Raw genomic sequence first — 27,507 nt, forward strand, 5'->3', positions numbered from 1 at the left:
TAATACGTTTTTCAGCTTAAACTGCTTTCCAAAATTAAAAATAGCAAAGCAAATAAAATGTGACTGTTGTACAATAAAAATGTTGTTTTCTCTTTTAGTTTGTCCGTTTCTTGAAGCGTATTGGAGAGAAACAGATGTGCTGCAATGGTTACATAAATTATTATTTTGGACTGAATGGATTGTTTCGAGTTCAGTTTGTTCTTTGACTTGTCTTACTGACAATCTGGCAAATATGAATCATCTTATGAATTTTCACAGACATTTTCAAAGGACAATTCTCCTGCTTGCCACTTTTTGCATGGTAAGCATTGTCATTTCAGCCTATTATTTGTATACTGGTTATAAACAAGACAATGAACTCTCGGAAATGACAGTGGAAATAGAATGTGCAGATATTGAATCTCTGCCATATAAGCTATTAGAACAGAGAGTTGGAAAACCTTCTGTTTCCCTAAGGACGGAGCCTGTTATCCTCGTATTCATAGAGAGTCAATACTCTCAACTTGGCCAAGACATCATAAGCATTCTAGAATCCAGCAGATTTAAATTCCACTCGGAAATTGCTCCAGCCAAAGGAGACCTTCCACCACTTACAGAAAACTACATTGGAAAATACGTTCTAATTATATATGAAAACATTATGAAATATGTGAACATGGACACATGGAATAAAGAGATTCTGGATAAATACTGTCTTCAGTATGGAGTTGGCATTATCGGATTTCTTAAAGGAAGTGAAAACAATATGCAGAATTTCCATTTAAAGGGTTTTCCATTCAGAATACACAGCAATATGTTTGTCAAAAACTGCTGCATTAATCCTTTTACACCTATGCTTCGTATAACAAGACCCTCAAGAATAAACAAAGGGTCATTATCAGGAAATGAATGGACCGTGTTTGAGGTTAATCAGTCTTTCTATCAACCTGTGGTTTTCACCAAAATAAAAACGCCGGTTAGTCCCCAACCTCAGATATCCATGTCAAAGATATCCTTATTTGCCACGGTTATTTACGATTTGGGTCTTCATGATGGGATCCAACGAGTATTTTTTGGCAATAATTTGAACTTTTGGCTTCACAAGCTAATTTTTTTAGATGTTATTTCGTTCCTGTCAAAGAAAAGCTTAATTCTGTCCTTGGAAAGATATATTCTTGTGGACATAGATGATATATTTGTAGGGAAAGAGGGAACCAGAATGAATGTCAACGATGTCAAGGTAAGTCTTAATTAATATCTATGTCATAAAATAAAGCAAGATGATTAATTATTCATTGATTTGGGTGAGCAGTAAAATGTACTTCTTCGTTTATCCTGCAGGCCTGGCTTAATCCATTTATTAATGGATAGCTTTAACATGCAAAACCCAAGATAAATTACTAATAATGTATATTTGCAGTACATTTACAAAGAGATTGGTATACAAATTTGCCTTTAATGCAAATATGGGTGGAAAAGCTTTGAAAAACAAATCATGATTTAAAAAATGTAAATACTTTTGTGTATATTTTAGCACATATGTGTGAGCGCCTCTTGTCTCTTTAGGGGCAAATAGACTTAGCAGGAACATTTTTATTCCTAGTGATGTAATCAAACACAAATTAATGGGGAAACGCCATATTAAATTAAAAGTTATTTAATAGTATGGTAAACTGAGGCCACATCTAATTATGAGTGCATATGTGTATTAAACGTATACTTTTATTGATATAGGACCAGGAGTAAGGATATATTTTATTGAAGGTCAGGAGACCTTGGCTTCTGTTTCCACTTAAAATGAATCAAAGAAAGGGTGGTTTCAGTTATGAGTTTATAGAAAAAGCTATAGAAAAATAATAAACAATTCAGAAAATATATCTCTATACGTTTATTGCTTTAGGCTGCCATTTTGATTAGAGCTATATGATAAAAAAAATACATTAACTTTTGGATCTTCCTTCTACAAACTGTGAACATTTTATCACTAACCCCCCCCCCCCCCCTTGGTTCAGGTGTCCCAGACAACTGTCTGAGCCATTTAGCACTAAAACTGGCCCTGTTCTTTAGGAAAGAAATAGTATTCTACAAAGCAACTTTGGTCTTAGAGATGGCATTACAAATAAATTGATAGGAATGGGTTCTAATATTTAGGGAGAACAGCTTTTAGAATCCATTCTTTTTAAAACAATGTCCATTTGGTTCACTAGGACATAATGTTGCAAGATTGTACTTAGAGTAACAGTTTGACACTAATATAACAATAACGTTATGTCCACATACACAATGCATGTTTCTCTGCCATGTAGAATCAATGAAGAGATGCCCGGTCAGGACATGGTCTGGGGTTCAAAACATGGAACCAAATCAGGATACAGTTGCCAAGAGTAGGAACATAATTAGTATCATTATTGAATGTCCAGACTCTGAAAACATATATTTCTTAACTGAGTAAACATTTTCTTAAATGTGTATTTTATGCGTCATTACGTAGCCACATAACACTAGTAGAGGGCACTGATAGGTTAAATGCCACAATATAAGACCATCTAATATGGCACCAAAATGTATATTGAATGAGTATCCCATTTCCTTGTGAAGTCCATTTTATCATTATGTTATATTTTCCAAATAGAATATCATTTTAAGAGTGAAGGAAATTGAAATAAAGTGGAAGTAGCAAGAAAATCAATTTTCACAATATGTGTCTGAGAGGAGAAGCTGCTGGGAAATGCTATGTGTAATGTTCTAGTGATTTTGTTTTATTAATCAAATACCCTGTAGCCTATCTACAATGCACACTGTGCAGCTTTGTAATGAAACATGTACATCTTAAAGATGATTGAACTGAAATTATCAAATTGACCCGCACCGCTTTATTTTATTAAAACCAGCCAGTAATCCAGTGATAGTCTTGTTATTTCAGTTGCCGCAGTATGTTTAATTTATACCACATACTTTCTAAATTGTTATCAAATCTGTAGATCAATACATGGTTTTCATTATGTAAAAAATAAACAATTTCTTGTATATACTGGGCAGAAATTTCAGTGCACCTCAGCGTTCTTTCTGTTTTGCGTGTTACATTGTTGCCAAGGGGCTGATGGCTTCACAAAGCTGAAAAGAGTAAATATTGCTCTACAACTGTACAACCCTAATATTGCTTTGGACGTGCATGGTTTTCATTATTGCCAAATAGTAGGTTTACGTATGTACATTGTTCTTTTTGTTTAGGATTTCCAGATATGGGATTGAGATTAGGTCTTCTCGGTGCAGGACCCACTCATGTGTTCTCTAATATGAGCATACCAATATTTCAGAAAAACGCAGTGAGAAACTTTAGCGTTAGTGTTTTGTTAGAGGGCAACAAAAAGAAGGTTGACAATATTTAATTGATAAACAGGGCCAGACTGGGGACTAAACAGCTGTGGCACTTTAAGGCCAGCTGGCGCCAAATGGCTTAACTAGAGGTGGCGGCTGGGTATGTGTCCCTTTTATCATTTGTATGTGGCCCTGTCACGTACCGGACATTTGCCCATTTTTCCAGATGGCCTGTTTATAAGTCCAGTTATAAGTCCAGTTTCTGTTGTATCTGTATATGCTTCAATCTCAGAATTTTAGGCCTGGAAAGCATACTAAGCTTCTAGAATGGGAGACATCCTAGGAGGAAAGGGATGCTAAATGATTTGGGTCAAAAAGAGGGAATGTCCATCCTAAAGTGGGACGCTTGGGAAGCATACATCAATACTTCTATTTCATGGACATGGAACGTATTTGGTGGATTATACATTTATTAGCATGCGTACCCTTACAATGAAGGGGTGTGACAGCTGTGTTATAGAACAGATAAGAATTACAACACTACTGTGTATTAGACAACTTTTAGAATGCAATGATCTCTCTTACCACTCTTATTGTATTTTATGCTTATCATTTATTTTCAGAAAATCTCTTCATGCTTTTTTTGCTGCTCCTAGGTTTAATAAAAAAAAAACCAAGACATTGGATTTCCAATCCGATAAAAATGTTACAGCTGCAGTGATTTGCTTTCAGTACTTCACATTTGCTGTGAAGACTCTATGAAGAATACACTGTCTGTATGACTCCCTCAGTGGGCATCTGACCTTTCACTTGAACCCAGGGTACTAAGAAAAAGCCTCCGATAATCCTGCTGCTATAGGCTGTATGATCAACACTTAGCACTATAAACAACAACATAAAACTGTACTGAGAATGAAAAAAAACTGTAAAGAGCCCTGAGCTCCTACTAACTCCTGAAACCTGGAACAGTGCTAAGATATATTAGACCTATTCAAAAATAAAAGAACAAAATATCTCTGTCAGCACCCGAGTCAGTCTTACCAAATAAAGTATACACTAAGGGAAAAAAAGCACAGCTGAATTTTTCTTTATTGGAATTAAAATGCAATGAAAAGACACATTCAAGGTGAAAATAAAAAAATATCTCCCCTATTAAGCATGTTATACAAGGCAACACATAGGTTATCATACTACAGTGTCCTTAGGACAGTCAGTTTTATTATTTGAATGCAATCTTTTTTCTTTTCTTAGTCTTCCTTTACCCAACTCCTATATGTTATACTGAGAAAAGTATAATGTTTAAATATACAAAATATGGAGCTCACACAATTAGGCATTATGATTAGTATTATTTTTTTTAAATATTTTTGTGTATCCAACTCAGAAGACTAGCTCCTCTTTGAATAAGAATAGCTTGCCTTTGTCACCATGATTTCACAACCTAAAAAATGACTCCTTAGCAAGGGTTCTTGCACCTCTCCACCCCATGGTCAAGGGTAGTACAGCATGACTATGATTCCTGAGACTTGGGTACAGGTCACAGCTATATCAGCTGTAATCCATATAATGACCCCCTGACAGTGTACAAATCAGTCCTCCAAAATAAGAATAATACAAATTACAGAAAAAAGGAAGTTTTATAACTTAATGCCATTGTGTTATAAGGCTAGGTTTCCACTTGGGTTTTTTTGCTAAAAACGCCCATAATAACGCCAATTCAGCCACACGGTGTTTTATTAGTGAAAAAACGCTGCGGCCAGATGTTAGCTGTTCTTCAATAGGAAATCGCAGAATGCCATATCCACTTGGCGTTTTTCTGTTTGGCGTTTTTTCAGTCCTCTGTGGCGTTTTTCTGCTTTTTTGGGCTCTGTGGCAGTTTTTCTAAATCGCAGCATGTTGACACTCTGGTGTTTTTTGCAAGGAAATCTTGGCGTTTTTCTCCAATAGAAGTCTATGGGAGAGAAAAAACGCCATGAAAAAGCCATGTGGGTTTTTTGCCTTGGCGTTTTTTATGGCGTTTTTTTCCACAGTTACAATGCAGAGGATGGACCCAGTATCTGTGTGTCCTACGAGAAATAGGCTGGAAACAAACAGTTTCACACAAAACAAAGTTCATATTGAATTTTACACCATTTGGAACAAACATGCCATTACAAACAAACATACCCAACTGGATCCTGCGTGCCAAAAGCAACAGCAAACAATTTGCACCATCATTTGGGGCCAATCTTCCTAGAGGAGCAGACATCCGGATTAAAGCATGCCTTACAAACCACAGAAAAGAGACAAAAGGGTCCGCCGGGGCGTGTTTAAGTAGAACTCTACCAAGGAAATGACATCAGCTGGGTGAAAGATCTAACTTGTAAAGGCTGGAAAAACTGCCTAAGGTCAAAAAAAGCAATATCCACAGGAAGGCTAAAACGCCAGGAAAAACTCCAGGAAAAACTCCAGAAAAAACGCCAAAACGCAGGAAAATGCAGTGGCAGTTTTCTTGGCGTTTTTCCTGGCGTTTTTCATCAAGAAAATAACGCAGGACAAAAACCCAGGTGGAAACCTAGCCTAACCCAGACAATGTGTTTGTTATTTGCTTCTCCCTTGAAGATAATACATGTTCTGTATTATGAGGTATCCTGAGTTTGGTTTAGGATTAAACAAATATAGAATTTGGACATTTCTATATATTTTTATATGTAAAAAATTTATTTTTTCTAAACCTATTCCATATCCCTGATAATCATTACTTTCTTAATTCTTTGATAATTCCGAACATTTGTCAATCCTCGTCGCAAAATATCATTTATTTATGAACGTCTAATTCTTTAATGTTTGGCTGCTTTTCAATTAAAATGACATTCACTCCGCCAGTAAGAGTTATAGACAATACACAGTAATTAATCTCCTTTTAGAACAGGGCTTATGCTCAATATAAAGTTGTTTTTAAATGTACGGTAAGCCAATAATACACCAATTCTTGCAATGATTCATTATCAAGAGGGATTTTTTTTTGTTTAAGAATGAACTTTAAAATTATAGATTTACATTCAAATGCAAATGCCCAATTTTGCAAGTGCGTAGTAAACAAAATATTATTTGTTCATTGTCCCTATATCCATCGGTAATCTATTGCGCAGTGCTGCTGAATATGATGGCACTTTATATATTAATGAATGATAATAAATACTACTACAGGGTTCTGGCAGTTTAGAAAAATTGTGGTAGTATTTTCCAGTGTTTTCCACTTCAAATTCTGCATTTCCGTGTTGTCAACCAAGCAGCAAACACAAAGCAGTTAAGCTTTTAGAAACGTTTTCTAGATATACATACACCTGTTGTGAAGCAGACAGATATATAAAAACACTTCTGACTTAGTAACTAAAATCTGTGGGTTGGTCTTATGTTCCATGATACACATTATATTTTTCTAAAACTGTGTCTTGATAAACCTAAAGTTTCTTCTCTATACAACAGTAAAGCCATATAGCATTTGAATGTATGTTCCCAATGATGATAAGTGTATCTCAGCATTCAAACTATAAATAAAAAATATGTCACCATTTTATATCTATACTGATATTAAAATATATATTTTTTCACCTTCAAGGTGTCCCACTAGTCGTATACATGTACATATGGCCACATACATATAGAATATGATGTGCGGGGTGAGAGCTTGAAGCTGCGTGGTTGTGAGCAGGGCCGGACTGGGACTGAAAAGCAGCCCTGGAAACATTTGGAGACCGGCCCCATATAGTTTATCTCACGGTCGCGCTCTTATACCCACACGCACCCCTTATACATACCCGAGTCACACTATTTGCCATACAAATAACTATAAAACATTCTTTTTATCACATTATTTGTATTAAAATGCCAGAAAGCACAAGTGTTAAAAGGCCCTAATAAATTAAATACATTACACATAATGGAATCAAAACATTTGCTCCTGCAAACATTTTTAGATGAAAAAGTTCCATTTTATTCAGTGGAACAAAACAGCGATCACATTATTCTGCACAATATTCTTGTAAGAAACTTTTATTTCTTTATAAATTCATGTAAACAATTTTTTCAAAATATTGGTCTGTTTTTTATTGTCACTCTGGTCGAAGCTGCTCTCTACACCTCTAGTGATAGAGATATGAGCACATGGTGCAGTCTCTGACCTGATGCGACCTACTCTGGTGTCACTCACTTTGAGGGGCTGGCTAAAGGGATCTTTTCATTTTGCTTACACCAGGAGGCAAGATCCCTACTGATGCATCTGCTGCTTGCACCCATATTTATCATAAAAAAGGAACAAAGCTGTTTTTATAAATAAATAATATATTTGGAAATAGTGTACAATATTAAAAATGATGACACCAGTGAGGTATCAGAGTATAGTAACCACAATGATATTCAGACTGTCTAAATCCCGACATGTGTATCACTAATTGCTAATTTCCACTACAGACAATTTATTATAACACGCTGTTCACGGCAATGTGTATTACAGTATGACTGACATTTAACCACTGAAGCATCAACTTCAATTCAGTAAAATGTCTATTAACATTCTGCTAATTACATTATAGCATATTTAATAGAGACCATAAAAAGCACAGAATGACTGATACTGATTGCCACACAATGGTAAGTCAAAAAAGTCAGGCAAAACAAGTTTCAGATATATTACTAAGTGTGTTCTGTGGGGATAGGGTTATGCGTTGATAAAGAGTGATACAATGGCACCGGACAATTATTAAGGCAGTCAACATAGAAACCAGTGTAATACTCCTGCGGGTAGACATTTTTCACAGAAATTATTTTTATAAATAGTCTATTATCTCATTATATTACATTTCAAGAAACATAGGAAAATTGTGTCCTGAAAACTTTTTTTTTGTTAAACATAATTTATTGTGATGATAATGATAAAAGACCCAGCATGGTATGGGAAAGATCCCAAAATGTTATGCTGTTATGCTATTCAGAAATGGGAGTGAATACTCCAAAAGGAAAACTGAGGTGGATGAGTATATATTCTAAAAGCACTTATCTTTTAAAATAAGCTCAGTATAATATGATTTTATATTCACATTCCAAATAAAATATCTATGTTGAAAGCCATGCTTTTTCCACAACCATGCTTTTTGCATAGATACCGACAGTTGAGACAACTTTGTCGGTATTTTTTTTCTATTATTACTTGAAAATGTTGTTCTTTATGAGAACTTAATTCAAAATATCCTCTTTTCTCTACCTAAATTACAGTATCACAAACAATTCAACCAATCAGTTTTAAATATAGCAAATGACAAAAAACATGTTCATGAAGTTCATTTTCCTTCAGCTCATTAAATAGAAAACAAAGTCTGATAATTTGGTTTAAAAAATGCTTGATCTGAAATTCTGTGGATTTCCAGGGCTTTTCCTAGTCAGCTTCTTTAATTGGTTTATGGTTTTTTGACCTGCAATTAAAGAATAAAGGAAAGCAAACTAGTTTATCTTCACAATCAGCAGACTAATGAAATCACTTGGTGGAAATAATTGGGTTTTAAGCAAAGCAATGTTTTAACAACATCTAATGATGCAGAGACCCCGTTTTAGCACACATGGATTAAACTGCTAATTGCATTACCTTGTTAGAATGCAAGTTATAAGGAATCTATGTAAATAATTTGCTAAAATCTCATTGCCCACACTAATTTCTGCTTAAAAAATAGGTTGTTTTTAAATATCTGTCAATTTTAATATAAGATTTACTATTCAGGCCACCGTCATGATGAATATTTTCAAACACTCACAGCAAGAATCCTTATTATGTGTATGCTATGCATCAGCAGACGAGAAACAAAGTAGAATTGTCCATAATGATATTGTCATCACCACTGGAAACTATGGAATTTAGAGCTTAATCTCTGGACCTGGTAGCACCAGTCACTACCCTCCCTGGTCCCACACACTCCTGACCCTTTTCAGGTTCATGAAGGCTACTCCTGTACATTTGTGTAACTATCTCCTTAATCCAATCCACATAAGCCCCACTTCCACTAAACCTGTCACTATTATTGGGTGACACAACATACTTAATGGGCCATTTGGGGAAATCAGAGAACCATCACATTTACAATATGATAGGTTCTGTATCCAACTCCTCATTCAAGGTGGCAGGTAAGGCCTCCTTAGGCATATACCAGCATCTGTAATGTCCTCAAAATGCATTATAATAAATGTACACCCATGTATTTGTCCATTCTTATGCTTGTGTATACGTTGGCATAGTTGTCCCAAGTCCTGTCGACAATTTTCAATATATGGATTTCCTGATCCAATATATGACTGATCCTCAGGAAAATATCTCCTGAATGCAAGAACAGCTACAAAGCCTTCATGCTACATGGACTTTGAAACAGTGCCTCAAAGTCCTCCTGTATATTTAGTCCTGATCTTAGCTGTGGCATGACTTGTGTCATCCTTTGGTGTTTATCCACATCCTGGGCATCTTAAAAATGCACAACAGCGTCTTTACACCATTTTTATGACCATGTATGTGTTTACGGAGTTGTTCCATGTCCGAATTGCAATTTTTCTGTGTATGGGTTTCCTCATCTACGTCCAGGTATTGGAAAGCAATCCAAGATGCAAGGACAGTTACAAAGCTTTCAGGTCACTCATTAACCTGTTGGTGTAAACCCACTAGCACCTTGACTGTTTAGGCCTATAGCCCAATGAAAATACCCACCCAATACCCAAAATAAGAGACAAGACACAAATGTTGTGGGTAGGACATAGGCCACAGCTTTATTTACACCTTTTGGGCCCAATAGGCGGTTGGTGTACCACGTGCACCAAGAGTCCTGGTCCATCCGATGCCATCAGCTGTCTTCAGGACACCCATCCCCAAGCCCATAGGGCAAACTCCAGAATAACAAACTCATACGCGCTGGCCAGGGGGGGAACAACACCGCCACCGCAGATCCGGACCCCCCATCATGTCCGGGTCTGCGCTCCCCCACCCACAGACAGCGCCCTGTCAATACCGTCTTGCAACCCAGCATTGAATATGTCAAGCCCTAATGTAGTTAAATGAACTCCTTCCTGATGCATAACATCACTGTTATCACCCTCCACCTCCTTATGACAGACAACGATGCCGCCAATCCTGGAGACAAACCTAGAGATAGCTAAGTTAAATTTGGATTAGAGAAGGACTTTCAAACCGGATGAGGAATGACCTCTGACCAAACTAAGGTAACTTCTTTAAACAAAGCACAACATTTCGCTAAGTCCAATTTAACTGTTTGGATAACGTCAATGGTACGAGTTCTACCAAGATCTTTGCCCCCAGCATGCACTAGTAAAATAAAAGGATGGTAAAAACCTGGTCGAAGAGCAGCACATAGTATACAACTTTTCCCACCTAAGACCCCACAGGCCACGCGAACGGATACGGACCTGATCAGATGGAAATCCGAGATTCTTGCCATAGACATGAGATTCGGCCCGACAGGCAGCCCAATAGATATATGAATGACCAATGATCCAGACAAAAGTTGGCGAACTGCCTGCGGAGGGAGACAATAACATAAATTACATAATAAGTAACTGGGGATGAACATACCTACGAAAGCGGTTAGATCCCCATCTACCAATACTCTTGATGCATGCTGGAGACAAGCCCAGTGAGCCTTAGTTGCAGCCCCTATGCGAAAGGAATGAGAGGCAAACCGCTTAGGGTTGAAACCAGCACAAGCTACACACATCTACGGAAAATACTAGAAAATTGATACCGGGTTAAAGGTAAGTGATTCTGATGCACTAACAACAGGCCGAGAAGCGCCGGCAGAACCTTCAGAAAGCCGGACAAGAGGTGAAGTGGACGGAAAGAACCGCAAGCAAGCAAACACACAGGAACACCAAGGCCCCACTGATCCGTCTTAGATCTTCTAACCAAAAAAGACAAAAAGTCTGGGCATATAGGCACATCCTCAACAGCCAAGCCACCAGGACGATACTTACTGAACAAAACAAGATCACCTACTCTGAGAGCACCAAAAAAAGCTAGGGAAAAGCTACCTGAAACAGAAGGGACTCATAGGAAGAACTGCACAGAAACGGAATGTGCCCAACGATAGCATTAAGCACTGCCAAAGACACAGGTCGGCGAGTATCAGGGAGCTTACCCCTCCTCCAGCCCTTAGACCCTGAGACCCCTGCTACCGTCATCATCCAGAAAGCCACGCTCTGACTGAGCCAGGCGAAGCCACCTTTTCCACACCAAACAATAAGCTTGCCGTGACTGAACTGACAGAGAATCCTGAAGCAGACCAACTATATTCCAGAAGCGAGGTTCCATAATTGCAGGGGAAAAGGAAGACTGAAAGGAGATGCCTCTGGAGCAGCCATCCAGAAGTTCTGAAACTAAAACCGAGACAACGGAGGACCAAGTGACGAAGTAGAGCAAAAACCAGGGGGTGAACTGGATGTGGAGCGATTGATGACGTGTACCACGCTCATGTTGTCAGAGCGGAAAACAACCCGCCGGTTGGAGAGCTCCAAGCCCCAGAGTTCAACAGCCACAATAATAGGAAAAAGCTCCAGAAAAGCCATGTACCTCCTGGACGCTGAATCTGACCACTCAGGTGGCCAAACCTCAGCGCACCAGTGGCCCCTAAAGTAAGTCCCAAAACCAACTTCGCTGGAAGCATCGGCGAACAGCTCCAAATCTGAGTTAGAATACTCAAGCTGTTGCCAACATGTATGACCATTATATTGGGCTAAAAAGGTCAACCTCACTTTTAAATCCTCCTTAATCTGGCAAGTGATCTGGCCACTTCAGTTCATTACATGTATTTTAATCACAGACACGTATAACTCCCTCTTATATCCATCTTTTGTTACCACACTGTTCATGATGTAGATATTAAATAATAAACTTTTATTACATTTTTATTTTTCTAAGCTTTTCATAATTGTGTATTTTTAGATATTATAGAAATAACGTTTAACTTTTTTATGTCACCCAACAAATGATTGTATTGAAAAAACAACGCTTTGAGGTTGAGGATGTTTTGGATTCCCAGGGAAGTGCTCGTCATTGTAAATACCTTATCAAGTAGAAAGGTTATGGTATGGAGGAACATTTCTGGGAACCAGCTACTCATCTTCATGCTGCTTTATTGACTGTGTGTTTCATTATCCAATCCTTCTCGTTTCTGGATTTCTATTCTGGGGTGGGGAGCAAGACTGTTTGTTCTATGTAGTGAGCAGTGGCAAAATGGGGACCTCCTTGAGTGCTCATCTGCATCTGGGGCATCCTTAAAATGTGCCATATAAGAGTTGTGGCAGTGTATTTGACCTTATGCTTGCTTATCTGTCAGCCATACACTCGCATACATCAATGGTTCTCATTAGGCACAAACGTACCAGTGTTTGACCTTGGCTTACTTTTCTGGACTCTACCCGTGTTCCCTGTGTACCTGATTTTTTTTAGTTTTTCATAATCATGTAATATTGCGTTATACCAACAACATATAACAATGGCATTCCATTGTTTATGTAATCCTACAGATGGTTATATGAAAACACTTTCCAAAATGGATAATTATTAAGTATATTAATTATGGATTATGATTACAAAACATTTGGTCTTTATATAAATCCCCAATTAAAAAATCAATTTGGGAAACCAGCAATCATGTTTTAAATGTAATAACTCATTAACGGAAATGTTATTTCCATCTTAATTTAAGAAAATAAGGCATAATTTATTTGTGACATTTTCTTTACCACGGGTACAGATTTCAGCACAAACACAGGGTTGCACTGAAGAAACACTTGCCATCTGTTGCAATATATCTTTTGTGAGTTTCAACATCTTGTTTTGAGATCTTAAATGCTAAGTAAAATGTCAGGTCATGTAGAAAAATCATAGGTATTACATCCTAAATGTTATTTCAGTTTGCATGAGAAAAGAAAATATCCAAATCCTAAGGCTTGCATGTAATATAAAATGATACTGTGTCATTTAAACAAGCATAATACATTATTTTTTTTACTATTTTCTCACATTTTCAAAAAACTAACTTTCTTTGATCCGTAACCGTTAACCTTCAACGTTCAAGTTCAGAACATGACCCATTCATATCTTTTATTTTAAAATATACCTTTCTTCTGTACGTTCTTCAGAATCTTCCTATGTATCTCAAGTACAATGTGCAAGAGTCTGCTATCTTCAACAGGATAAGTTTTCTTTATATATCGGATTAAACACAACCTACCTAAGCATTGTTGCAGACCATGTACACCCTTTCATGGACACAATATTCCCTTATGGCATTGGCCTCTTTCAGCAGGATAATGTGCCCTGCCACAAAACAAAAATGGCTCAGGAATGGTTTAAGGGACACAACAGCGAGTTCAGGGTGTTGACTTGGCCTTCAAATTCTCCAGATCTCAATCCAATCGAGCATTTGTGGGATGCTCTAGACAAACAAGTACAATCAATGGAGGCCCTACCTTGCAAGTTACAGGACTTAAAGGATCTGCTGCTAACATCTTGGTACCAGATACCGCAGCACACCTTCAGGGGTCTAATGGAGTTCATGCCTCAATGGGTCATGGTTGTTTTGGGGGGGGGGAAGGGGACCTACACAATATTATGCAGGTGGTCATAATTGCTACAGGTGCACAAAATCAAGCACATAAGCATGTCATCTCCATAGTCAAACATTGTCAATAAAATGGGGTGCACTGAAGAGCTCAGTTGACTGTGGCACTGTCATAGTATGGTACCTTTGGCACAAGTCAGTTGTGACATGTCTGCCCTGCTAGACCAGACCCAGTCCAAGGTATGTGCTGTTATTGTGAAGTGAAATTGTCTAGAAGAACAGCTCATGCAATTGTGTGCTGCAACTCTACTGTAACATTTCTTGCCTCCTGGATACAATGCCTACGGGGTACCTTGCCTCAAGCCGTCACATTGATTAAAACTCACAAAAAAATCCCATACAGGCTTCAAGTAGTATTAGCTATACCACCTAAAAGACAGTGAGTGGGACCATACCTACCTACCAGACATATATTGCCTACTGCAAACTTTGGTGGAGGAGGGATAATTGTCTGGGGCTGTTTTTCAGTTTGGGGCTAGGCCTTTTAGTTCCAGTGAAGGGTAATGTTAATACTACAGCATACAAAAACATTTTAGATAATTGTATGGTTCCAACTTTGTAGCACCTCTTAGTTTAACCCTATTGAAAACCTTTGGGATGAATTGAAATCCTGATTGCAAACCATGTCTTCTCATGCAACATCAATGCCTAACCTGAACAATTGCTCTTTTGGCTGAATGGGAAAAAATCCCCCCCACACACACACTTCAAAAGCTTATGCAAAGCTTTTCCAGATGATATATCTACTGTATATATATACTATAGTACATATATGAGAATGTAACTGGCCCATGTAAACATATTGTAATTGCACCCATCTGTTTCTAATAATCAGTAATAATCTAGCAGGTAAAGACTAAAAGCTTCTTAGGGCTTTTGAGCCATGGTCTGTGTGTTAGCAGTCATGGCTTAAAAGTTCTACTATTCTGTAAATTTGCAGAGATTCATAGCATGCCAAAAGCAAAAAAGAACAATATTTGTATATTATGACTACAAGGGAGAACCAAGGTATACTTTTTAAGTACAGTCTATCAGAGCTAGATCACCGATTAATAGAACACATTCTTACAGGTAATTAATATTGCTAATATTTATTGAATAGCTGCAATTCAGAAAATATATTTTCAAAATCCTATAAGGTGATAAAATAATAGGTTTTCCAGCTTGTCAGTACATCAGGGCCGTAGGAAGGGTGAAGCGGGAGAAGCGTTCACCTCAGGCGCAGCAGTGAGGGGGGCGCACAGCCGCCCGATCAGCAGCTGCAGCCTCCAGGACTGGTTGGAGAGATTACAGATCTCTCTAACCAGCCCAACATTAAGTGTGTGTAAGGGCAGTCGTGTGTAAGGGCAGTGTATGTGTATACGTGTGTTTATATGCAGTCGTATGTAAGGGCAGTGTATGCGTATATGCGTGTTAATGGGCAGGTGTGTGTAAATGCAGCGTGCATGTGTGTTTATGGACAGGTGTGTGTAAGGGCAGTGTAAATAAAATAGCCTCTGTAAAAAAATAGCTGGGAGGCACAATTTTCCATTCTTGCCTCAGGTACAAAGGAAGCTAGTTACGGCTCTGCAGTACATAAAGAAATTTTGTTAATAAATGACTTAATTTGGTTTGTTCTTTTCTAAGGGAGTTTCTGACCCTCTAATTGCTTCTTTCATCAATAACAACTGTGCGTTAATCATGCATCAGCATCTATCAACCTCTGGAACTCTTTTTGAATAGTCTGCTGTGTCATATAGATGTGGTGTCATCATGCTCATTGGGAACTGAGATATATGAAGGACATGTATAATCTATTTAATCAGGAACGAGCTCGCCATGGGACTATATACATCAATATGTCAGCAAAGACAGAGTTCATTCACTAGGTTCATTTCTGCTGAATTCCACAAAAAATGTTTAACAATTCAGATTACCTATGCATTTTCTCTGGACCTAGGAGGATGTGGGGATTAGTTGACTGCATTTTTATTATAGTAATTTTTAATATAGTAATTGAAACTGACCATTTTCTGATATTTTCAATAGAGCAAGCATTTGGTGGCTCCAAATAATTAAGCATTACTTAATATTCCATGGTTCCTATAGCATTGTATCTGTTTTAATAGTCATAGATTAAGCCATTGGCAGTAAGAAGAAAATGTATAAGAGCAATATGTATTGCAAAACAAAAGTAGACCCTTAAGTCTACTCTGAATTTTCTTTAAAAAATCTTACTGTTCATGTTTACATACAAGACTGATGAATGTGAAAAACAAAGGGTTTTTTTTATTAATTTTCTCACACTTTTTTTGCTTTAAATGTAAATATTTGTATGCAGAATGTTATATAAGCCATTAGATATTTCAAAGTCATACTATATATTGATATCATATTAATAACGTCCATGTTATATGGACATATTGATATCCAGGGGCATAACTAGAAGCCTCAGGGCCCCGGTGCGAGAATCTGTTAAGGCCCCCCCAACCCAATCTACCCTCCTCTCACACCATCTACCCCCTCTCCCCCCCTTCTCAGGCTACATTTTTGGTTTTTGTTTTTATTTCCTTTTATTTGCCAATGTTCCCCCCCCCCCCAGTTATGCACATCTGCCCCAGGCTTGCCATTCTGCCCCCTGATATGCCTTTTAACCCCCTATATGCCCCTCTGCCTCCAGAAATGCATTATACCCCTATATGCCACTCTGCAATATAGGGGGTTAAAAGGCATATCATGGGACAGAGTGGCATATAGGGGGTATAAGGCATTTCTTGAGGCAGAGTGGCATATAGGGGGTTAAAAGGCATAGAGACAGAGTGGTATATAGGGGGTTAAAAGGCATTTCTGTATTGGGGACAGAGGTGACACTGGGGAGCTGAATGGGGACAGGGGTGACACTGGGAGGGGCTCATTGGGGACAGAGATTACATGGGGGGCTGAAAGGGGACAGAGGTGGCACTGGGGAGCAGAACTTGTAAACACATACAGACACAGAGATTTCTTTTTTTGTTTAATCATTTAAAAGTAATAATTTAAAAAAGCATTATGTTGTTTGTCCCCCATGGACACACTTACATACACACACATACCGATTGTTTTTGTTTTTTAAAAATAAAAAAAAATTATACAGTTTGTACAAAAAATTAATTAGTTTACTGACCTTCTACTTCTTCCATGTTGGGGCTTTTTCATCTTGTCCTCCGTCCTCTGGTAGCTGCAGGCTGCCGCTCTCTATGATGAGAGGATGTCAGTGACCCGACATCCGGTGCTCCAGCAGGCTGAATGCGAGGGGGCGGAGGTTTCACCCCTCACCCTGCTCTCAGTCTCATCATCACTAGGCGGCCATCAGATTGCTGGAAATGTAAATCTAAACGGCCCCTGCGTGCTGATCCCGCCGGCCAGAGCTACTTTAATCCTTTTTTTATTTATTTAATATGCCGGATCGGCTTGCCATATTAAAAATAAATAAATAAAGTATTAAAGTAGCGCCGGCCGGCAGCATCAGCACGCAGCGGCCGTTTAGATTAGATTTCCAACAATCTGATGGCCGCATAGTGATGGGAGCAGCATGAGGAGTGAAAGGTGAGTGCGAGGGGGCGGAGCTATCACCCCTCACGCTGCTCCCATCACTAGGCGGCCATCGCACACGGCCGCTGGGTGCTGATGCGACCAGACAGCGCTACTTTAATACTTTTTTTTTTTTTATTTAATATGGCAAGCCGATCCAGCTTGCCATATTAAATAAATAATAATAAAAAAAAGAATTAAAGTAGCGCCGGCCGGCCGCATCAGCACGCAGTGGCCGTTTAGATTAGATTTCGGCCGGCCTGGGGGGCAATTGTCCCCCTGCCCAGCCCGCCCCTTCCAATCCCGCTCCGCCGGCCGCCGGGCCCACGAATCTGCGGGCCCACCGGGAAATTTCCAGGGCCCGGTCGCAGTTGCGACCCCTGCGACCCCGGTAGTTCCGCCACTGTTGATATCATATTAATCGTAATATCCATGTGTTTCTAAACATAGTTTCTCTGGCTGGTACTGTTAGGACCAGTCCTGGAGGCAAGTGCCCATGCTTGTATAATTTGGGAACTATACCCCCAAGGTTTATTTAATTACCCAACGCATGACCACATGGCCATTGATTAATAAGGGATCAATTTCAATAAATTGTGGTGTGGGTAGACGGATCTTGTGAGAGTTTCAGTTGAGGGAACACAATATTTAATTAAACTTGCATGCTCTCGTAAACAACTCATATTTTAGTAAGTATTCAATTTCTTAGGAAATAGACCCATTTACACAATATTAGTCATTACTATGTGCACATACAGGTGTTCCCTTCCAATTTTTGAACGGTAAATCTATATATAGTTATCATTTGATTTCTTCAAATTATTGATTTGTTTTAATTCTAAATTGCTAGAAAAAATCCCAAGTACAATAAGTATAAAATGATCATGTGTCATATTTTAGTCCGTATTTCCAGTTAAGATATACATATTTATTTACCAGGTCTCTATCATAGCTCTTTTATTCCTTAATAGTTATTTTTTGTTTTAAGCAACACAATTAATGTAACATCGAACAGCTGCAGCAGCGTGGTGGTATACAAACTGACCTACCATGTAAAAGCTTCAATAGAAGCAGGTTGGGGAAGAACAAAATGAAACAGATGTCTCATTTTCAAACTGCAATAAAAAATGCATGAATGCATTTGCATGCAGTAAAACGTATTGGAGTCCATGCACAAGTACATAATCTAGAATTCCTTCTTTATGGATTCGATTTTTTCATATTGCTGGTCAGGATTATTCGCAAGAAGTGATAATAACATTCATTATTTTGCCATTATTATACTGATTACAACTGGTTATCTTTTTGTTTTATTCTAAAGATAACCTGAACATTAATTTTTATATATATATATATTTTATTTATTTTTTTTTATTTTTTTTTTTAAACAGTATATAAGCGCCCAAATGAACAGGCAAGGAAAAATAAACTTTATTTGTAGCGAATTACAGTAAATAATCGAGATTTCGGTCCTCACCTGTGACCTTCGTCATCTTGATTCTATTCTTTAGCTGCACAGCAGCTGGGCAAGTTTTATTGTGGTGGAGGATCTTGTGGCTGAGTATAGGAGCTTTGGGATTTTATATCTATCTTTATATCTTTATGTTAGTATCTATACATATATATCATTATTATTATTATATAAATGTAGTAAAAATAAAAAGCATTCTGAGATTTTATGAGATTTGCTTCATATACATGTTTTCTCGCACCCTAGGTAAACTATTTTTTTGCGAACACAGGAAAAACATGGTTATGCTGCCCCACCAACTTTTGCCCTAGTAGGCCTCCCAGATGTTAGGAGTGGCGCTACATGATTGATATATATCTCTGCTCATTTACCTACAATGTTGGACTTAAATGTGGGTCATATACAGCCCAGTTCAATTGAAAACACAAAAGTGTTGCTCAGTAAGGCAATAATGAACTGCACAGTTGACGTTTAGTGGATGTAGGAAATAGCAATTAAGTGTAACCTGCCAAGTCAAATTAATTGAGGATAGCTGACTTTTTCTAGCACCAGCTCAGCTTTTAGTGAGCAAAGGAACTTGTTCTGGATTTTAAAATCTCTGATAAATACACTAATGACCTTCCTTCGATAAGTTATACATTTCATTGTGGTGTTTTCCCCCACACGGGCAATAAGACCACCAGTTATTAATGAAACAGGGATTAAACACTCATAGAAGGTTTAAATAATTGCAACAGTATGACAGAAGAAACATTTTTTTTTTAAATGTAAATATTCATTTATACGTTTTGCTGGGAAAAATTCTCGTGTGACACAAAAGCACAGATTTTGCCATAGAAACAGAAAATGTTTTCTGGGTTGTTTTTATGTGATTAAACCTTTAGAGAAAAAGAATAAACTAATAGACATGCTACAATGTATTTGTTTAGTATGCTATAGCGTGCAACTAATGTTTTGTCTAAGTGGAACAGCACCTTTAAAAATATAGTGACAAAGTAATTAAATACATTATGGTTACATATTACTGTGTATACCATAAAGAATTTCTTCAAAAGCCTTGTGTCTCAGATAATGATCTTTGAGGTCTAAAATTCTCATACTGAGTAAGTTTACCTCAATTGAGTTATCAAGCAGAACATTTTATTAGACACTTCAAAGTATATCCCCATGGAATGACGTAAGGTCAGGGCAGTATTTTTCAGTTAAAATAAAATCACACCATTTGGTAGCTATATGCCAAGGTAATCTGTGTGTTCCCTTTGGAAATAATATACTCCAATAATAAACTCTAAATGACACATGCTGTTCTTTATGTAAAAGCAATTCTATTTATGTATTTATGAAATATGGAAAAAAATATATAATATTTTTTGCCCAGGGATGCAAATTAAAAAAGTGACCTATAAGTCTATAATACGTGTATGAGCCATTTGATCATAAATTGTTTTTCCTAGGAGGTTTTTTCCCCACTAAATATACAACATATTACAAAGCAATAAACATGACAGTATTGTTAAGTAATATAATTATGCCATTATTATACAAATACCATAGGCAACAATTGTTTTAATTGTATACATTCTAAGAGAAGGAAAGACCTTTGGCTATCCAGACCCTATCTCATCCTCATCTAAGCCGTCCTCTCTATTGTTCCACTTCCCCCTCAACCACCCACAAGATTTTACAAGAACAGTGCACTGTTCTCCTTTGTACCAGTTTGGTACACACTAAATGAACATTAAGAAGCCAAAATGACGTAATCTATAGAAGAGCTAGCTCTAAACACAGTAACCCTTACTGTGAGCATACACAAAGCCTTAAATAAAAACTGGAGAGTTGCTCACTCAATCTGTATGTAAATAAGAAATGTATTAATTGATGTCTAGATCCCTCCTGTTAAACAACAGAAATTCAAAATACTGAAAGTGCACGCATGGATGTGTATAAGCATGGATGTGTATGTTTTTGTGTGAGCGTGGATGTGCTATCTTTGTGCCCAAATGACTTGTCTGTGTGCATCAAACAGCATGTCTGCTCCATCGTTGCGCCCAGTCGGCTTGTCTGCACTCTCTTTTCTCTCAAATGACTTGTCAGTGCCCCCAAATGGCTTGTCTGTGCCATCTTAGCTCTCAAATGGCTTGTTTTGCACCCAAACGGCTTATTTGCCTGATCTTTGCCACCAAAACACATGAGTAGAAGAGAAATTCCTGGTGATGTGGAGGGAGGGTCAACTGAGAGGGGAGGTCATCTGGGCACGGGGCCCGACCATTTGTTCTGTAAGGGGCTCCAAAACTTCTGATGGTGGCCCTGCCAAAGACAGACTAGTACATTGAGTAAGATAGCACAACTGATTTGCATATTAAGCGTTACCTTCAACCCAAAGCTAATGTATCCTTATATATAGGCAGGACCTTTAAATAACCTTCAGGTGTTGCGTAAGTGACATTATCTCCGAAACTAGGAACCCTAATGGATTAATTATCAATTCATTATCAATTAAGTTATCAATCCATTCACGAATGCTAAACTGAATATTTTCCATTCAGCAACAGTGAGGATTATCATGTTGCATATTTTTACATTTTGAAAACTATTGTAAATGGGTACACAACACATAAATGACCAATGTGTTTATACATCCCTCTGGCACTTTTTGAATATTTCAACATAGTTCCTAAGCCAGTTCATTGTACAGTGGTGTGTGTGCATTAACATAAGTAATTATTTGCATCTGAACCAATTTTAAAAAGTTGGTCAAAAAGTTCTTCATGATCTAGGAAAATTGGGAAAACGGTGGACCACATGCATCAGAACTTCAGAGTGTCAGAAACTGTAGTGGTGTTATAAGAAAAGACCTTTAAAAATATCCATGATAAGGAAATGCAAATCAAACTTATCATTGGTTAGGATAAATCTAAGGTTTGTATATAGAGGTTACATTAAAATGTGCAACCCAGCAAACTGCGATGTAGGGTTTTTATTATGGTGTAGTCTGTAGATTTAGCACTCGTCCACTCCAATAATGATTCTGATGACCCCTTTGTTACTGACATTGCCAGATCTGCTAATGGTCCGGGTGACAATGTAGGTGTTTAACTCCAGGTCACAGTGGGCAGAAATCAGGAGATGAAGTGGCAAGTGTTAATCTTATGAGGGCAGCTCCATGGGCAGATTACATCAATAAAACCTGCAATTTCCCAACAAAGCAGATACACCTGCTGATCCTACTATCAACAGAGAGCACATCAGCAGGTAGCATTGACAGATTTTTATCTCAACTTAAGTAGATTACATTTTAACTCCAGCTGACAGTAAACCCAATATAAAAAGCTATATTGGCAAACCATCACTCTAGTTGAGTATTTTTTTGTTGTTGTTCTATTTACCATCTTAATACTACATTCCTAAAATGTATCTATAGCTATGTTTCTAAATGCTAGTAAGTTAAATGTAATTTATTTCATGTTATTTTTTCTTCATAATATATACTGGACATCCATCCTTCCCTACTATCAAATATTTGCTCCAGTATTGACGCACTAAGAAACATACAGTTACCAAATTGTTTTCATTGTCAGGCTACATTTCAGCATTTGTGTTTTTTGCAGTTTTGTACCTTATCTTGTACTTATACCTGTGCATTCAATATATCACATATTTTATAGTGACTTTACAAAGATTGTTTGATATCTCAGCCTTTTTGGTGTTTTTTGTACATGTAAAGTGATGCATGAGGTGACTTTTTCATAGGGAATTAGTCTTCTTGCAAAATGGCAGCTAGATAGTTAGAAGCGTAAATAGAAAGGATGATAAATGCTTATGAATGAATTTAGAATTACGGCATATTTCTGAAATAATATAACTGGTTTACAAACATGAAGTTATTATGAACTTTCTGAAATGTTAATTTTCTATTTTTCAGGCTCTACTCGATACTCAGAAGTTGCTTAGAAATAAAGTTACTAATTTCACTTTTAATCTGGGATTTTCGGGAAAATTCTACCATACAGGTAAGAAACTAAATATATTTTGTGTTTTAAGAGGTTTATTTTGGTTATTTTATTGAATCTGATAAAATTATGCTTTCCTTTTGTTAAAGCAGTCTCATGTGCCCCCATCAATGATTAATGTATAAACTTTAATATGTATTATGTACCTACAGTGGGGGGTAAACTCATTTAGGAGAAGTTTGCACCACTCTTGGTTGTTCACAGCCTAAATCAGAAAAATAGATCTGACAAAAATAGCAAACTATTAACCATGTCTTTGAAAGCACATGGGTCTTGTTGACATTTTTGCCTATGTTATATAACATACACTCTCTAAAGGTCTCTATTTGCCCCTATAACACAGTATATTTACAGTGGCTTTTAAAGAGTTATGAATCCTGATTTGCCATCTTGCATCTGCTCACATTTTAATGTAGATCACCCCATGAATGCCGTTGGTTATTGTGTCCAATCCTTGGATTGAAAAACATTGTTAAATTTTGTTTTGGTTTTGAAGTCTAAAAACTTTTACTAAAATAAATCCATGTGGCATTTTTCTATCACAACTTTCTTGCTACAAATACATAATGACCTCTCATCTATGTCTTTTGTTGTACCATATCGAGTACAATGACACTTTTCATTGTCCTCATTGTGATCCAGATCACCTATAATGAAGATAAACAATTGTTATAGTATATAGGATGCCTAGTGCAATCACGCCAAATGTCATACATTTACAAACCCTGTTGACTGGGCTAATGTGCCATGGCGAGGAAATGTGTCAAAATGTTGTTTCAATAAGCCTAATGCAATGCTCTTCTTGTCATGTTGATGTTTGGTTATTGTGATGCTATACCAGGTACAGAGAAAGAAGATAAAGGAGATGACCTTCTGTTGGGATCAGTGGATGAGTTCTGGTGGTTTCCTCATATGTGGAGTCACATGCAGCCTCACCTTTTCCATAATGAGTCTTCACTGGTGGAACAAATGATACTCAACAAAAAATTTGCTCTGGTAAAAAAAACAAACAAAGAAAATTCATATAAATAAAAGTGCAAACAACTAGATGAACTTCTTGTGGCTCCATTATATTCTGTAGCTTCTACCTGCTTTTATGAATGACATACACAATTAGTACATAACAATTAAAAGAATATTTGATACTGTTCTAACCTCAACGTGCGAGGAAAATGATTTAGGGGTAATTATTTATGAGGACTTAAAGGTAGGCAGACTATGCAGTAGAGCAGCAGGTAATGCTAGCAGAATGCTTGGTTGTATAGCGAGAGGTATTAGCAGTAGAAAGAGGGAAGTGCTCATGCCGTTGTACAGATCACTGGTGAGACCTCACTTGGAGTATTGTGTACAGTACTGGAGACCGTATCTCCAGAAGGATGTAGAAATGTTGGAGAAAGTTCAGAGAAAGGGCTACTAAAATGGTTCAGGGATTACAGGATAAAACTTACCAGGAAAGGTTAAAGGATCTTAACCTATATAGCCTGGAAAAAAGACGTGACAGGGAGATTTGATAGAAACATTTTCAATACATATAGGGAGCCAGCAGAAGTAGATGTTAATACAGTGAAGCATGGGGTAGGCATAAGGCTACACTAGATATAAGATAAGATCAGGGACTAAGTAAAAGTATTGAGAGGTTGGGCAGGCTAGATGGGCCAAATGGTTGTTATCTGCCATCATTTTCTATGTTTCTCTCTTTCTATGGTATATTCCACCCAATGAGACTTTACATATTATTAACCTAAAATTACTGAGTTGATGGCTTCTACTCAAGCAATAGTAAAACCACATCAGGAAAATCTAAGTTTTAAAATGCATACCTCATTTCCTTTAAACATACTTAAAATGATTTTTTTTTATTGTTAAGGAGACATCTGCTCAACCATGTGGCACAGAAAAATAGAATACTTGGAAGTAGATGTGTTTCAGTATTTTAGCTTTTCAGCGAGTGATAAAAAAGTAGAATAAATGTTATGTTTTTGGGCAGCATACGTTAACAGCTCAATGAAGTAAAATATTAGAAAGGCAAACCGACAACCTATAAATCAGGTACCAGAAAAATAAAAGAGCTAGAAGAAATAAAACTGTAAATCGTATCGTTGAAAACTATATATTTATTATTTTTAAAAAAGATACAGCTATTCCCATCACTAAACCTGATGTTATAAAAAAAAGTGTGCACAAAATAGATATTGCAGTGCTCCAGTTAACATAGTCTGCTTTCTCGGCTTTGCTGTCCTTCATATTTCCTTCGCCATGGTAGTACCAGAGGGGTAACCAATATATTGGTAAATGTCTCTCAGCCCTTCGGCACACAAAGTGTAAATCTTTGTATCCACCTAAACCTACTCATTGCGAAGCTTAATGTTTTTCTTATACAGTAAATATATTTATTAGCACCATGCAAGTAGGGTGACCATAATTAATTTCTGCCATTCAGGGACACACTAAAATAAATTTTAGATCATATATATATACACAATGATTCACATATACTACTATATGTTAACCCCTTAATGACAAAGTGCATTGTTTTCAATGGGTTCAGGGACCACCCTTTGTCCTTAAGGGGTTAATTATTAGAAAGCCTTGGAAACCATGTTGATTTCAGATTTAATAATATACATACAATAATTACAGATATGAGTAGATTCAGAGTGTTAACCCCTCTATTACCAGGCATGAGCAGATTCAGAGAATTAACTCCTATCAGGAGAGGCTTCTGAACTCACAGGGAATCAGGAGAGTTGAGAAGTCTCTGCTGATCGGGAGAGACCTCTTTCACTCAGGCCTTCTCATTCCGGGACAATGCATTGTCCTGGATCGAGGCTGCCCGGGACCGGGATTTAAAGTCCCATTGCGGGACTGTCCCGGGCAATCCGGGACACCTGGTCACCCTATGTGTAAGTGCTTGATGTGTGATTCCTATTTAACATAATAATGTGTTGTTTAAGTGACTAAAGGCTCAGTCACAAGCATGTCTTACAGGAGCATGGTATCCCCACTGACATGGGTTATGCAGTGGCACCACATCACTCGGGTGTCTACCCTGTGCATATGCAGCTTTATGAAGCTTGGAAGAAGATTTGGGGTATAAAAGTCACAAGCACTGAAGAATATCCTCACCTGAAACCGGCACGCTACAGACAGGGATTTATACACAAAAATATCATGGTAAGCTGTGAAAGCTTGCTTTTTAAAATGTTGTTTATAAATGTCAGATTTTGTCTTTAAACAAATTAAACATATATACTAGTGTTTACAGATCAAAATAAGAAATATCTTGTGTACTTTTTTTTATAATTCATCTTTATTGAAAAAGTTTTTGATTTTATAGACAGACAAGTATCATTATATACATCTTTCTATCTCATATTACATAATTAGTAATTACATAATTAGTATTTTCCACAAACAATGAAATAAGTAAAGAATCTAAAATCATGGATTCCAGAACATCCAACCTATGTACGCAGAACCACCAAGGAGGGAGGGGAGGATGGGTAAACATTCTATAAATTCGACATTAAGAATTTGAAATCAACTTCACACCCTGTGGCCAGAGCAGGAATAGATACAAAAGATTAATATAACGGAACTTACAGCTAGTGATTGTTTAGCCATTCCATCCATTCTGATAAAAATACAGCCTTTCGTCTTGCTCTTATATTCATCCAGCTAAAGCCTATCTCCATTTGACATTGGAATATAATTTGATTTTTTAATTCCTGCCAATCAAAACGGGAATTATTATTCCAATTTCTTGCAATAAGGAGTTCTGCTGCTACAAGAAAATGTATCACTATTATCGAAGAATTATTACTTAGTGTAGGCCAATTTAAGTGTAGTGACGCAAGCTGTGGACTTTGAAGGGCTGCCCATCTGGTTTAATTTAGTAAATACAATATTCCATCGATTTTTAACAATATCATATTCCCACCATATATGCAGATAATCTCCAGGCTTTGTGTTACAGCGCCAAAAGAAATATCTTATGTACTTGAAGCCCATTTTTTATGTTGGCCTTGGGAAAGGTTCCTTCACTTCTTGCATCTTAGATGATCTCTCATCTGTTTTTAAGCTGCTGATTGTTGTTCATTGGTCCTGGTGGCATTTGTAAGGGTGGCTGGGAGGAAGTCAGATAATACTAGCACAAGTACATGCTTAAATATGCTTTTTCTTTAATGTTTGGCAAAAACAGAACACTATGTGTTAAACAAATACAGTATCTCTAGTCATACTGATCAGCAAACAAAAACCAGAAGCTATAGATAATGCTAAAAGGTGTGACCATTACAGTTCCAATTTAAGAAGGTAACATTCACATTTTGTCTTATTATCAATACTTATTTTATAGAAAAAAAGCATCAGCAAGACCCAAATACCAAGCTGTAACAGTAATTCAAAAGGTAGTGAAATTTAATCGCACAAGGCAGTTATCATTTCCATTCACTGTATCCAGATTAAGCTGAATTTGTTTAAAATAACATAAAAGAAGCCATACTGAAAGGGTTAATACAATTACAAC

At 37.3% G+C, this 27,507-nt stretch overlaps 1 protein-coding gene across 1 annotated transcript in view; it reads left to right on the forward strand.

Moving 5' to 3' along the window:
* Window positions 1-232: 232 nt before the first annotated feature.
* Window positions 233-27,507, forward strand: part of LOC149289356 (bifunctional heparan sulfate N-deacetylase/N-sulfotransferase 3-like) — a 62,405-nt gene continuing 35,130 nt past the window's right edge. Inside the window, exons 1-4 of the mRNA XM_089490699.1 lie at window positions 233-1,219; window positions 22,892-22,979; window positions 23,821-23,975; window positions 25,968-26,153. Of these exons, the coding sequence (XP_089346825.1) occupies window positions 233-1,219; window positions 22,892-22,979; window positions 23,821-23,975; window positions 25,968-26,153 (1,416 nt within the window). The remainder of the gene's footprint in view (window positions 1,220-22,891; window positions 22,980-23,820; window positions 23,976-25,967; window positions 26,154-27,507) is intronic.

The sequence above is a fragment of the Sceloporus occidentalis genome, unplaced genomic scaffold (genome assembly GCF_023333645.1).
Source record: "Sceloporus occidentalis isolate IW3139 unplaced genomic scaffold, rSceOcc1.0.p SCAF_46, whole genome shotgun sequence".
NCBI lineage: Eukaryota > Metazoa > Chordata > Lepidosauria > Squamata > Phrynosomatidae > Sceloporus > Sceloporus occidentalis.